General features: G+C 39.4%; 1 protein-coding gene across 10 annotated transcripts in view; it reads left to right on the top strand.

The window, feature by feature from the left end:
• The window catches only part of NCOR1 (nuclear receptor corepressor 1), a 208,729-nt gene that overhangs the window by 176,349 nt on the left and 17,670 nt on the right, over positions 1-14,710 (top strand). For 8 of the 10 annotated variants that reach the window (XM_023731048.1, XM_023731053.1, XM_023731050.1 and 5 more), the window contains 9 exons: positions 1,552-1,779; positions 4,838-5,047; positions 5,531-5,680; positions 6,027-6,140; positions 9,803-9,968; positions 10,179-10,672; positions 13,447-13,575; positions 13,987-14,144; positions 14,325-14,548. In XM_023731048.1, coding sequence (XP_023586816.1) covers positions 1,552-1,779; positions 4,838-5,047; positions 5,531-5,680; positions 6,027-6,140; positions 9,803-9,968; positions 10,179-10,672; positions 13,447-13,575; positions 13,987-14,144; positions 14,325-14,548 — 1,873 coding nt within the window. The remainder of the gene's footprint in view (positions 1-1,551; positions 1,780-4,837; positions 5,048-5,530; positions 5,681-6,026; positions 6,141-9,802; positions 9,969-10,178; positions 10,673-13,446; positions 13,576-13,986; positions 14,145-14,324; positions 14,549-14,710) is intronic. The other 2 variants (XM_023731051.1, XM_023731058.1) reach the window with 1 other exon arrangement.

Genomic DNA, 14,710 nt, shown 5'->3' with positions numbered 1-14,710 from the left:
ACGAGTGTGGTGGTTTTCAGGTAATCATACAAGGTTTTCTGGAAGCCAGTTTTGACAGTTGTTTCTTCAGTGGCAGTGTGGTGTGGTGGTTGAAAGTTTAGATTCTGAAGCTAGACTGCTTACCTTGAGTTTCTTAGGCTTGCACTTACTGCACGGACTCAAATAAGTTACTTAAAATGGTAATGTAATATTCAAACCAAACCCGTTGCCATCAAGTCAGTATCTACTCATAGCAATGCTAGGAATGTAATATTGGGACCTACCTAATTGTTGTGAAGATAAGATGAGGTAATACATTTAAAGAGCTTAGGATAGTGCCTCATATGTGGCAAGGACTAAGGAAATGTGAGCTGTATTATTGTTGTTACTGTTATTGTTATCATCATAACCCCACACTTCTTTGGGGTTCATGCTGCTGGCAGCTACATCAGTCAGGTAAGAGGCATTGATTTTACCAAGTAGTCCCCGAAATACAATAGATGTATCCACTTATCATTTTTAATTTTATTGCAATACGTATTTATTGAGGGCTTATTGTGTAGAAGGTCCTGGGCTGGACATGGCATAGGTTGTGAAGGTAAAGAGTTTTTAGGGGATGGGAGAGGAATAGGACAGAGGAAGGAGAAAAACGAAGGACTTGGTTATGGGTTGGTACAGTGATGAATCCAGAACCTTTGGCTGTAGGTTTTGAAGGAGAAGAAGCACCCTGCAGAGTGAAAGGGCACTCTACATTTGAGCCAGTTGGGACTTGGCAGGAGATGTAATAAACCAGCATGAGACCCTAACAGCACATGTGTTTGATTGTGGCAAAGTTGATATTATCAAAATATTAATAATTAGATCATGGTGGTGGTTACATAACATTGTGAATGGATGTAATGGCACAGAATTGTACACTTTAAAATGGTTAAAATAATAAATTGTACGTTATGCATATTTTATTACAATTTAAAATGTTAATAACGAAATTGATGGCCAGTAAGTGTTTGGATATGATAGGCGTCTGTTGGACAGTTTAACTACTCTGAGTAACACTGTTTAGAAAAGGAGGGGCTAGAGTACGGAGGACATTGGTGTTGGCAAGGCGATGAGAAAATCATTGTGGAAATACAGAGGAAAATACAGAGCAAAGGAAATATTAGTGTGACTTAGTGACTGATGGGCAGCAAGGCAATTGAGTAACACAGGCAAAGAGGAAATTGAGATGTGGTACATGTGAGACTAAAAAAATTTAGGTCAAAGTCATACAGAAACCGTTTATAATAAGATTTAATGAGGAATGTTGAACTTCCTTTTAAAGATAGTAAAATGCTGGTGCTGTAATCTAAAAGGTGGCAGTTCTCCAAATCTCAAAAGCTTCTACTAGTTCTTCACTAGTAGAACATTTTACAATAGTGTATTTTGCAAGATTGAATGTTAAATGTTGAGGGGAGAAGAAAAATCAAAATAGTATGTGAATGTAGTCTGTATCTGAGTGGTTGAGAAATAGATAAATATTATTATAGTTAGCAAGTTTGCTTAAGAATTTGTGATATTGTTTCTTTTTTCCAGTTACAGTTTCTTCTAGCAAGTCTACCAATCATGAAAGAAAATCTACACTCACCCCTACACAAAGGGAAAGTATACCAGCCAAGTCTCCAGTTCCTGGGGTGGATCCTGTAGTAAGCCACAGCCCTTTTGATCCGCATCACAGGGGCAGCACAGGGGGAGAGGTCTATCGGAGCCATCTTCCCACACACTTGGACCCAGCAATGCCGTTTCACAGGGCTCTGGATCCTGGTAAGCACAGTGCGTAGTGATAATTTATGGCAAAAAAATAGGGCTTTTTAAACTTTCTATTGAAGTATACGATATGCAGAAAATTACACATATCATTTGTGCACAGCTGATTGAATTTTCACAAACACAACATCCCCATTTTACCAGCACCCAAATCAAGAATCACAGTATTAATTAACAGTGCCTGTTAAAGAACTAAGGATAATATGTAATAGTATATGAAAACCCCTGTTATCTGATGGCAGTTGGTAATGCTGATGAAAAAGTTAATGTGAAGAATTATTTTAAAATGATACAGACATACGTTAAACATTTTAATTTACAATACAAATAAATATTCATTTGCCACTGACTATTAAGTGAGTTACTTAAGGCCAAGATTTTCTTAGAATGTAGGTCAGCTGATTAAACATCACCACCATTGTCTTTCTTGTATAAACTGTACTCATAAGGTGTTAAATATTTCCAGGCTTGGTTTTAAGTGAACCTAGAATTATTTCTATTAATATAAATGTAAATATATATATATATATCTCAGTCTAAGTACAGAATCTTAGATTTTTTTCTGCAGTCTTTTATAATTGTCTAGTCCATGCCTGATTCAATTTGTCTATTCTTTCTAAAGTGGTCAAATTAGTTTTCAGTGAAAGATCTCATTCTTCTTTCATCAGTCTGTGGATTATTTAATTAAGTTACACAGTTACAGTAACAACTGCAGCTGGCACAAACAGTTTTGTGCACACCCCACTGTCGATACACATAATTCTAGCAGGTGCAGAACTGTGCAGGTTCACTGGAGAGCAAGTCTGTACTGGGCACAAGCTGCACCAGCCCATGGGCACAGGCCAGTGTGTTTCAGAAAGGGAAAGGAGAAGATCTGTCAGGTCAGCAAGTCAGAGAAGAGAGTTTCTACTATGCTGTCATAATTCATCTGTGCCAGCTTCCTCCTGCTCTTCCCATGTTCCAGACCTTGCTCGTCCTCCTGCTGCTGCTGGCCTAACCCTCAGTCACACGTGTGTATTTTGTGCTTATACCTCTTTTCCAGCCTAAGTGGCTTGCTTGTTACATCCTTCAAAGTGAAATTGAGGCACAGAGCACTTGTCTCACCTTGATCTTTAGGAAAGTATTTTTCATTACCAGTATGCCAAATTAAAAAGCTAAGATTTCTAATGGTTCTTTACATTTCATAGTACACCTACTCTTTACTTATCAACATGGTTAGGTTCCAAAAACCAGGTCGTTATGGGAAAATCAGCGTTATGCTAAAATGGAGGCTGACCCACATCAGATCCAAAATGGAGGATGACTACATCATCACATATCTAACAAATTACATCATTACACAACTGCCAAACCAGTGAGAATCATGGCCCAGCCAACTTAACACATAACTTTAACCATCACAGTCAGCGTTATTCTCGCGTTGCACCTCGGCATTTGTTACTGCCAGATATACATCATTAATGTGCAAAGTAGTTGGGTAGTAGATTTTTTACTATTGTCATAAACCAGTGAGAATCATGGCCCAGCCAAGTTAACACGTAACTTTAATCATCACAGCCAGTGTTATTCTCGCTTTGCACCTCGGCATTTGTTACTGCCAGATATACATCATTAATGTGTGAAATAGTTGGATAGTAGATTTTTTACTATTGTCGTAAATGCAAAATGTTGGATAACAAGATAGTCATTAAGTGAGGAGTAGGTGTATCAAGGTACTTGTAGAAAATATTTTATCTGAAAGCTAGGTCAGTGCCATCAAATTATTTGTCACTTGAGAAAAAAAGTTTTCAGAGGGGCCCAAATGATACTTACTGGTTCTTAAGGTACTGTCTGCCAGAACTGAGGCAGAAGTAACCAAGAGTCAGCTGACAGAGTTTTTAAAACCTGGGTAGGAGTCAAAATGAAGGGGAAGCAAACATTTCAGAAAACTTGTCATTTGTTTTTTTAGGTAGAATGTATAAAGTAGTTCACTCAAATTTTCAGACTACAGTTTGAATGTTTATAATTTCTATTTAGCATTTATTGTAGTCCTTTGTTTTATAGCAGTTTCATTTGCTTGTCATTTTTGAGCCTGACCTGGATTATAAAAGACGTTATATGCTACTTTTTATTATACCTTTCCCTTCCTACACCTTATGTCTTGCTCTGCACCAGCAGTTGGCAAACTACAGCCCATGGGCCAAATCCTGCTGCCGCTTGTTTTTGTAAATAAAGTTTTATTAGAACACAGCCACACCCAACTGTTTATATATTGTCTGTGCCTGCTTTCAGGTGGCACAGTGGTTAAGTGCTCAGCTGCTAACCAAAGGGTCAGCAGTTTGAACCCGCCAGCCATTCCATGGGAGAAAGATGTGGTCTGCTTCCATAAAGATTTACAGCCTTGGAAACCCTATGGGGCAGTTCTTTGAGTTGGAATCAGCTCAATGGCAGTGGGCTTCTGGCTGCGTTTACACTAGAATGGTAGAATTGAGTAGCCATGACTGAGACTATGGCTTACAAAGCCGAAAATGGTTATCATCTGGCCCTTTACAGAAAAAACTGAATTCTGTTCTAATTAGTTGCTTATAGACTAATCAGTATCACCCCTAGGAAAGTAAAGTTACTGTTTGTCAAAGTGTTTTCACATATATTTCCATTTGGTTGTATTGCATGATCAGTACTGCAAAAAGTAATTTTATTTTCAAAAACAGCTCTTGGACATTTCAGGTGAAAGTATACTAAAATTTCATAGTAAAGATTAAAAAGTGAAACTTGGAGATTTTTTTGGCTACAGTTCTGCTGGTAAAAAGACTAATAATCGTATTTTGTCTAGTTTCTCCTTCCCTTTTTCCATTGTATCTAAGACAGTAGAATTTACATACTCATAATACTCATACATCAAGGCCTAAAATTAATCCCACCTTGATCCCCATATCCCTTCACCCCCACCCCCATGCTAAATGCAAGTACACGTTGCTCCGCAGGTGGTTTTTGTTATCTCCTTCTAGGGGTGATATTCAGCAAATGAATTCACCTGGGTCTGAACTAAACGCCATCTTCTCATTCTCTCAATCAGCAGCTGCTGCTTACCTGTTTCAGAGACAGCTTTCACCAACTCCAGGCTACCCAAGTCAGTATCAACTTTATGCCATGGAGAACACAAGACAGACAATCCTAAATGATTACATTACCTCACAACAGATGCAAGTTAACTTGCGCCCAGATGTAGCCAGAGGACTCTCCCCAAGAGAGCAGCAACTGGGTCTTCCATACCCAGCAACAAGAGGTGTGTGTCTTTGTAGTTCAGATTTGATAGGATTTTACTATGTGTACTCAGTGTTTCTTAGGCACTATATTTTTGTTGAGTGATTGATGGAGAGAAAGAAAAAAAGGCCATTTCCTTCTCTCCATAGCCTTTAGCTCTTGAAGGCAAACAAAGTAATGTATTGAGACGGGGTGTTTTGGTAAAAGCTGAAATAACTAAATCAGTGTGCCAGGTATTTGAAATTAATGTTCCCACCAGTTTGTTGTCTCTCTTTAATCTGTCTATACTTTTAGGTTACTGATATGAGGCACAGTATTTAATATCCTTCTCTAAATTTAAAGAAGGCCTTACAAAGTAATGATGATCTTAAAAATCTTATTTATAGTGAATGCAAATTATCAACAGGTTATAGAGATAGACAAAACCAAAACACCAGTATAGTCTTGTACCTTTAGAATAACACTTAAATGTAACGTAAGTTCATTGTATTTGTTTTTTAAACAGGAATCATTGACCTGACCAATATGCCTCCAACAATTTTAGTGCCTCATCCAGGGGGAACAAGCACTCCTCCCATGGACAGAATCACTTATATTCCTGGTACACAGATTACTTTCCCTCCCAGGCCGTACAATTCTGCTTCTCTGTCTCCAGGTAAGAGCCTACGATCACACACCTCTGTGATAGGACCAATGTGCTCAAGTATTTACAATATAGCCTCTTAAGGTATTTTGGACAGTTTTTTCCCTAATGGCTATTCCCATTAGTTTGCTGTTTTCAACTTAACATTTAATAATAGTTCCTATATGCCATCTGCCACTAGATACCCTAGAAATATCTTAAGTGTGTTATGCTCCAGTTGTCATCCAAGACTCTTAATAAAGTAAACTTCGTAAGTCCCAAATTTGGAGCTTTTTGAAAAATTGTCAGTCACTTGACAATGTAAAACTCCATAGACTGATGCTGTTGTCTTTAAGTTGCAGATTTATGTATTTTGTAGGACACACAACACACCTTGCAGCAGCTGCAAGTGCTGAACGAGAACGTGAAAGAGAGCGGGAGAAGGAGCGGGAGCGAATTGCTGCAGTTTCCTCAGACCTTTACCTTCGGTCAGGTGAGAGAAATGGCTTTAGTCATCCATCCTCTAAACATTGCTTTGTATTCTAGTATGGATGGCCATTGTGCTGGATGCTGTGGGGGATGTGTCCAGCCACCAGGGTCTGGGGTCGCCAAAGAAAGACACGAATCACACACAGGCAGTGCATGGAACAACAGTCTAGTCACATAGAGAAGAGACAGAGCAAGGTCAGCTTCACCAGCAGGAGCTGGTCCCCCATGGCCAGCGAGTTACTCCCGTGGCTGACACAGGGCAGGTGTTATGCACACACCCAAGGGCAGATTATCCAATAGGTGAGCACAGCTTATTTGTGCTTACTTACTAATCTTTAATTAACAGTTTCACTACAGATGAGTAAGTAAGTACAAGTAAACCCAATTTCACTATAGATTAGTAAGTAAGCACAAGTAAGCCCATGCTTACCTGTGCTTACTGGTTCATCCACCCCTGTCAGGGATTGTAAATTTGAAAAGGGGCTTTGATTCTGTAGGAAGGTGCTGCGTGGTTGGGAGACAGACAGATGCCAGCCATTCCTAGAAGCAGAGTCTTTGATGTGATGAAAAAATGTGAAATTGTTTACTGTAGATGATCTGGTAAGCAAGATAAGCACCGTGCTTAACTTGCCTATTAGATAATCTGCCCCTGCATACACCCTTCCTGTGCCACACAAGTGAAGGACTCCATTCCCTCCCTACTGGGAACAGACATAGACGTGGAGTTGGCTGGGTACATATAGCACCCATGCGTGTACAGTGTGCCCAGAATAGGGAGGGAGGGAGGCTCCCTGATAAGGAGAAGAAACTGGGAGAGAGAAAGAAACTACAGTTCCCAGGCTGCACAATCAGAGAATGCTCTGGGCCAAGGCTTCTGATTAGTGGTCCGGGTGAGAGGCACAGGGGCCCCATGGCACATTATCCTCTCAACAGGATGCAAAGGTGAATCAGATATAGATCTTTACCTAAGAGACTTTATAGTCTAGGATTAGAGTGAGTTTAATGCTACAAACAAAAATTATAAGACAGGATTTTTCTTCATGCAGGGAGACTCATGCTCCTCTAATTTGTAAACTATGTATTAAATCATGAAACAATCAAATATTGTTATTATTGTTTTGAGCTAATTCAAAGATTTATCTTTATAACAATTGTAAATAACCTACTTTGAGCCACCTGTTTTTAGAAACAAAATCATCTCCCTGCATGCATATAGAATGACTGCTGAGAATAATAAACCTTATGTTAAAAAAATTATAAGAGAAAATAATTACCTGCCTTAAGTGAAGTACAGATAAAAATTCTATAGAAGTTGAGCAGGTGGAGAGATGAATTTTGAACCGGAAAGTGAAGTTTTCATGACGAAGGTATGTTTTGATTTGCCCCCAGCAGCTGGCTCCAGCTGGGCCTGAAGGTACTGGGCGCAAAGGTACCAGGTGCAGAGCTCTTTAAAGCTGAAAGAGCAGCCTGAGCAAAGACTCACAGATATGAAGGTATATGTGTTATTGAGCTAGAGTTTAAAGGAAAAATGGAAAACATGGTTAGATGGTTGTGTGACATCTTCAGTTACAAGTGAAGGTGCTCGCATTCTATTCAGTGGGCAGCTGACGTGATCAGAGAGGCATTTACACAAGAGTGGCGTGAGATGGGTTAGAACCCTAAAGATGGGTGTGGGCTGTTGCCAAAAGTACAGCAAGACAATGGCAGTAGTTTATATACATGTTGATGATGGCCTGAAATTTGTCAGCACTGGGAATGGACAGAGAATAACTGCTGAGTAAAATATTGCTAAGGTGGAATCAAAGGGACATAAGAATAACTAGATATGGAGGATGAGGAAGAGATGAGACACAGGATAGAGCAAGATGAGTGAAAGCAAAAAGATGATGGTTTTCATTTTGGACATACTTAATCTGACACGTCTTTGAGACGTCTGTTCTTATCCATGGAATACTTGCCTTTTTATATTTCTTTCAAATAAATTAAACCATTACCATGTCCATATTGTCATATATACAGTTCTGGCACCCAGGAGAGAAGCAGAGCCTGGAAATGTTGACATAGGAGTCATCTGCAAGAATTAAAATTGTGGCTTGAATGAAATTGCTAAGGGGAGGAGTAGGTCAATCCTTAGAGGTTACATGGAGGGATGTTACAGGGAGAGGCAAGGAAGCAGAGACGTGGTCAGAGGTTGGTGTGGACCTGAAGGCGCAGTACAAAGAGGCCACCACCGTCTCACAGGAGACAAATCCTCTGAAATCAGTGTGGACAGCAATATATTGGAGGAGCCCAAAAGCTACTCATCATCTTGGCCCCAGTAATAATCACTGCTGAAGATTTGTCTTAAACAATTCAAGAGTTGCAAAGCCCAAACACATTTAAATGTAACCCATCATTTGTAATAAAAATCACCAAGCATCAGATCATAGTAAATGCTTTAATGAATTGTGAGGTAGCATCATTATATTGATTATATGTTGATTATATAAAAACATGGAAAATTAATTTCATTAAAGAAACGGATTACCAATGATACCTAACTTTGGTAGGAACTAGATTTTAAAAGTGCTTATGATCCCACTAATGAGCAAAATGCAGGTTTAAGATAATAAACTATTTTTCTCCATCAGAAGTTTAAGAAGGTTGATAACTATTTTGTGCTAGAGTGTCTGAAGAAACATTGACTCTCACACTTTGTCAGTGGCGGTGTAAATAGGTACAGCATTTTAAATAAAAAATTAAATGTTGTTTGACTCAGTAATTCCAGTTGTAGGAATATATCTTATAGAAATACTGACATAAGCTGATGTATGCTCAGAAAGGAGAAAAATCGCTGAAAAGGCTGGCCTAGGTGCTGCTGGCTATAAAAACAGGGGTTTATGCTAAAACTGTCAGCTCTTATGAGGGGTTGGGAACAAGTTAGAAAGTTGGAGTGAGGGCATACAACAAGAGGAGATAGAGAAGGAAGTGATTGGAGAGGGCATTTGAGAGTTCAAGCTCTTCTGAGTAAAGTAGTTTTGACCAAGTCCAAGTTGTGAATTTGTTAACAGAGAGCTAAGGTTAAGTGCGCAAACACATCTGAAGCATTGAAGAAGTGTAGTTACTGGAGTCCAGCTCCTTGGGCAGGCAGTGTAAACAGTTCCACCTCAGACGACAGAGTTGTTGAGAGAAACTGTTTCCTGTAAGGGGCATAATGAAGCTGGAAGAACTGTGGTTGCATGAAGCAGCCTCAGATCCTAGTGTGGCAGTAGTATGTTATTTTTGTTGTGATACTTAGAAAGTTGTACCCAGTTTGATTTTGGAAATCATGAACATACCAGAGTTTGAGGTTAAATCTGAGAGATGAACTTATTTGATTTGTATTATTACTTAATTGTTGGTGCTGTTTTTGTTTATCTCAAGAATCAAGATTGGAACTTGTCACAAAAATTAAAATTATAATAAATGTTAGTTGTTTCCAGTTATTAGTGTGGTTTTATTGCATCGTTATTGAGAAACTCTTATAGAACATGTTTCTAGAAAGGCCAGAAAGTAGGGCTATCAGGTGTTTTATCTCATTTTCATTTGTTCTGTGTTAGGAATATTAGGAAATTAACGATCTGTGAGTATTGCTGCCAGCTTCTTCCTTATGGCTCGTCTTTCTTCCTCTTCTCTCCCCTCCCACAGGCTCAGAACAACCTGGCAGGCCTGGTAGTCACGGATATGTTCGTTCCCCTTCCCCCTCAGTAAGAACTCAGGAGACCATGTTGCAGCAGAGACCCAGCGTTTTCCAGGGAACCAATGGAACTAGTGTGATCACACCTCTGGATCCTTCTGCTCAGCTACGAATCATGTAAGTCTCTTGTACACATTTTGACAAAAAATGCTAGTCTCTTGCATATACGTTTCTTGATTTGTGACTTGCCAAAGTTTAAGTAATGATTTTCTGTCTGTTAACTTCTTTCTTTCCTTTTTTTTTTTCAGTTTGTCATTCCGTTTCCCCACCCCTCCCCCCACTAAATAGTCTCGCCTTCACAGAGTTGTGATTTGGTTTTATTCACAGGCCACTGCCTGCTGGAGGGCCTTCAATAAGCCAAGGCCTGCCAGCCTCCCGTTACAACACTGCTGCAGATGCCTTGGCTGCCCTTGTGGATGCTGCAGCTTCTGCACCCCAGATGGACGTTTCCAAAACAAAAGAGAGTAAGCATGAAGCTGCAAGGTTAGAAGACAATTTGAGAAGCAGGTCAGCAACAGCTGGTGAACAGCAGCAGCTAGAGCAGAAAACCCTGGAGGTGGAGAAGAGATCTGTTCAGTGTCTGTACACTTCTTCAGGTTTTCCAAGTGGCAAGCCCCAGCCTCATTCTGCAGTAGTTTATTCTGAGGCTGGGAAAGATAAAGGGCCTCCTCCAAAATCCAAATATGAGGAAGAGCTAAGGACCCGAGGGAAGACTACCATTACTGCAGCTAACTTCATAGACGTGATCATCACCCGGCAAATTGCCTCGGACAAGGATGCAAGGGAACGTGGCTCTCAAAGTTCAGACTCTTCTAGTAGCTGTATGTATCTCAATCTGAGTTTTGCAATGTGATATTTGAGTAAAGAATTACTTTATTCTTTAAGTAAAACAGAACTGTATGGTATAAAAAAATCCAAATGCCTGTCAATATATGTAATAGAAAAGGTTTTGTGGGTAAGCAGTACAAAAATGTCCCTCCTAATATTTTTTATGATTATTTAAATATCAGTTTCCTAAGTATACAACCATCCATCTGTTTTCCATGAGCAAACTATACTCTTTATAGAATTAAAGTTGGAAAGTGGATAGAGAGCAGAGCGTATGAATATTTTCAGTCATTGAACGGTGGTAGATAAATTGTCAGGCTCTTTTCTAATAAGGGGTTAAGCCCTTAGGCCTATACCCCAAAGCCTTTCATCATACTTTATGTAAGATAAAGATTTTTTTTAAGTGAGACTACCTTGCTGTTGGTAATTGGCATTTACATTGCTTCTCTCTTGCAAGTTGGATTTTGATCAAATCTGGTTAGTCATTATGAGGTTTACTCTGCAAATCTATAAGAATTCACAAATCTGCATTAAAATGATAGCAAAGTTACTTTTAATTTCTTTTTAACTACTGCCTAAATTCCACGTAGGCAAGAACAAACAGGCATTTAAACAGTCATCTGCTAATACTTGAAGTAATGTAATCACAGTCATCTCTCTTATCTCTATTATTGGAATTGAGTTGGAGAAAATGAAAAATGATTTCTTGTGTACCAGAATGCAGTGCACAATTCTTTCTACCCCAGACTTCCGCTTGCCTAATGATGACCCGTTCGGGTGAACATAACCCCATTGTTGACATTTTTGGAGAGAGGGAGCAGTTAAGTGGTCTGTTGTGTAGAAGAAGGAATTCTTTTTAGCCTGAAATTAGGAAAATACACAAAAAGGTGTTATACATATAGAAAAAAAGTTGCTAACTAGGAAGATAGTTATATGAATAGGCCTTTTGAGAGGGAATTAATTCACCAGTACACAGGGTGCTCCAACCTGCCTGTGGCTCATTGAATCTTGTAGCACACGACTTTCCTAATCACTAGATTATGGTAGTTCTGTGCCGTCAGGTTGATTTTCGACTCACAGGGACCCCATGTGACAGAGTAGAACTGCCCCGTGGGGGTTTTTAGACTGTAATCTTTATGGTAGCAGATAGATCCTCAGGTCTTTCCCACTTGGAGCCACTGGGTAGGTTTGAACCACCAGCTTTCGGTTAGCAGCCAAGTGTTTTAACCATTTTACCACCAGGGCTCCTTAATTGTTAGATTAAACATTTCTATTTGTATCTCAAACCAAACCTTGTTCTAAGAGTTTGACTTTCAGTGGGTCTGAAAATAGAAAGCCCAGCTTCTTTTCTGTGTCTGAGTCTTTGATGTTTCTAGGTGGGATGTCGTTTTCATCAGTGGGTGAATTACTTGCATGAAGTCCACAGGCTATTTACAGTTACCCAGTGTAGTCCTCTCTTGGAGTCTGAGTTTTCATTTTGACTCTTCAGAGCCTCCCTCACCCTAGTGGTGAAGCACACAGCCTTAGCCTTACCGCTAAGGCTTCAAGAGCAGTGTGAACACAATTCAGGATCTGGTTTTCTGCTGACCGCATGTTGGAGGTGCTAAGCAGATTCAGGATATTGGATACTTAAACAGTGATGAGTAATAGTGGATACAAAAGTTGTATATTAGTATAAATTACTTTGAATATAGTGATAATTTCCACTCCAATTGTCAGGTTTCTTTCTCCTAGGCATACTGGAACCTAGGTCACAGCAATTTCCATAGCCTTGTTATAGGGAGGGGCTGTTCAGTGAGCACTAGAGGAGCGGGTGGTCACCTAGTAGCAGAGTTCATTCCCAGCTTCTTTGCCTATGTCCAGCCAAGGCTATATACCCTTTGGGCCTCTGACAATTTTCTCAGGTTATTCGGTGCAGCTTGTAGATGCAAAGAGGAATATAAAATCAGAAGGTTCCTGAGCAGAAGGTGGCATCTGCCTCCCTCCCATTCTCAGTACTGAGGCCATGGAAGGGCTGTGAAAAGCTGCCTGTACCCTGCTGTATAAACTCTCAGCTTCTTTGGGACCTGCATCTCAGGGGGCCCAGATGGCTGGGCTGCTGCCCCTTCTCTGACTTGGGTGTCCTCCTGAGTTGGTTGCCATCCTCCCTTTTGTCAAGGGGAGTGAATTTGGTTTCCTTCAGACATATTCTTCACCATTTCTGTTTATTTTCACAATGTTTAACAGTGACAAATTTGGAGTGATTTTTGCCAAATACTCCAGTTGTTCGAGAAAAGCATGATACAGTGTCACTTCATTCTATAGCTTTAAAATTGTCATGGTAATGAAGCAGCTTTATAGTCTGAAAGTTTTTCTAAGGGCTGATTGTCCCACAGAAATTGAAATCAGTTAACTGCTGAGATCTACTCCTTCATTTGTTTAATCTCTGCTGATGAATGTTTCCTGGTGGTTTTCTTTTTCAGCTCTCAGGATAATATCATAAATCTGTTGTCTGTTCTGCCTCTCCTCAATGTTTCTTATTGGCTTTTTTTAAAAGGTCTTAGAACACATAAAACTGTGGAAAACCTTACCGAGATTAGGAACACCAAAGAAGCTCTTATGCCCCTTTAATGTCCATTGAGCTCATTAAGTTTTATCATTAATCTGGAGTGCCACTGAACATCTCTGAGCAGGGGGAAAAAATTATGCAAACAAATTTGAAGAACTTGTTCTTTTGAAACTTTTCATAGGATTAGTTTTAAAATAAGATTCCCTTCTTTTCTTAAAGTATCTTCTCACCGGTATGAAACACCTAGCGATGCTATTGAAGTGATAAGTCCTGCCAATTCACCTGCACCGCCCCAGGAAAAGCTACAGGCCTATCAAGCAGAGGTGGTTAAGACAAATCAAGCAGAAGGTATGTGTCTTTTGCCACCAGTTTACATGTATTCATATTTGCATTGATCATTTCCTTCTAGTTATCTGTCCAAACTGTGTTAAGAAATAACTTTTTTTGGTTATTTTGTTTTCAGATAATTTTATTTATATTAGTCTGCTTTAGAATTATTTAAAACTGTACTAATGAAAAACTACTTTTAAACTAGTATTGATTACTCTTTTGCTTTAATAATAGAAAATAATTGATAACTACTTTTGTTTGCCCATTTGTGACTTCGTATGTTATTCTACTAGTCCTCTGACTTTTGTGAATGAATATTTTTTTTCTTCAAAATTAAGATATATAAATTCTGTGTTTAGAATTATGTACTACATCCCTTTGTTTATAGGAGAGCCTCCTTGGGGTAAAACATCTTCTGTTCTCTACTAGGTGATCCCACCAGACAGTACGAAGGACCATTACATCACTATCGACCACAGCAGGAGTCACCATCCCCCCAACAGCAGTTGCCCTCTTCTTCGCAGGCAGAGGGGATAGGGCAAGTGCCCAGGACCCACCGACTGATCACGCTTGCCGATCATATCTGTGTAAGTTTATCATTATTCTTATTGGTTAGTTAATTTTTCTTTTTTTGATCATGAGGAAGGCACATTTATATAGAAAGAAAAAAACCACAGTAACAATGTCTAGATATTTTATGCTACCTTTTTTTTTTTTGCAAGTAGTTAGTAAGTTTAACCACTTCATTCTTCTTTTTTCATTCATAGCAAATTATCACACAAGATTTGGTTAGAAATCAAGGTTCCTCACAGCCTCCCCAGCAGCCACCCACTTCTACATTCCAAAATTCACCATCTGCTTTGGTGTCTACACCTGTGAGGACTAAAACATCAAATCACTACAGCCCAGATTCCCAGTCTCAGTCTGTCCATCATCAAAGACCAGGTTCAAGGGTCTCTCCAGAAAATCTTGTGGACAAATCCAGGGGAAGGTATGGTCTTTATTTTGAACCATATGTAAATTTCCAAACAATAAAATAATTTTATTGTATCTACAAGATAGGGGATTCATTTCTAACACGTAAAGTTTATTTGCCTTCTTCCCTGGAAAGTGTAAATGAGAGTTTTTCCTCTGTATATTATTCTTGGAGTGC

The sequence above is a fragment of the Trichechus manatus genome, unplaced genomic scaffold (genome assembly GCF_000243295.1).
Source record: "Trichechus manatus latirostris isolate Lorelei unplaced genomic scaffold, TriManLat1.0 scaffold00040, whole genome shotgun sequence".
NCBI lineage: Eukaryota > Metazoa > Chordata > Mammalia > Sirenia > Trichechidae > Trichechus > Trichechus manatus.
The sequence above is the reverse complement of the archived record's forward strand: the minus strand, read 5'-3'. Positions and strand labels throughout refer to the sequence as shown.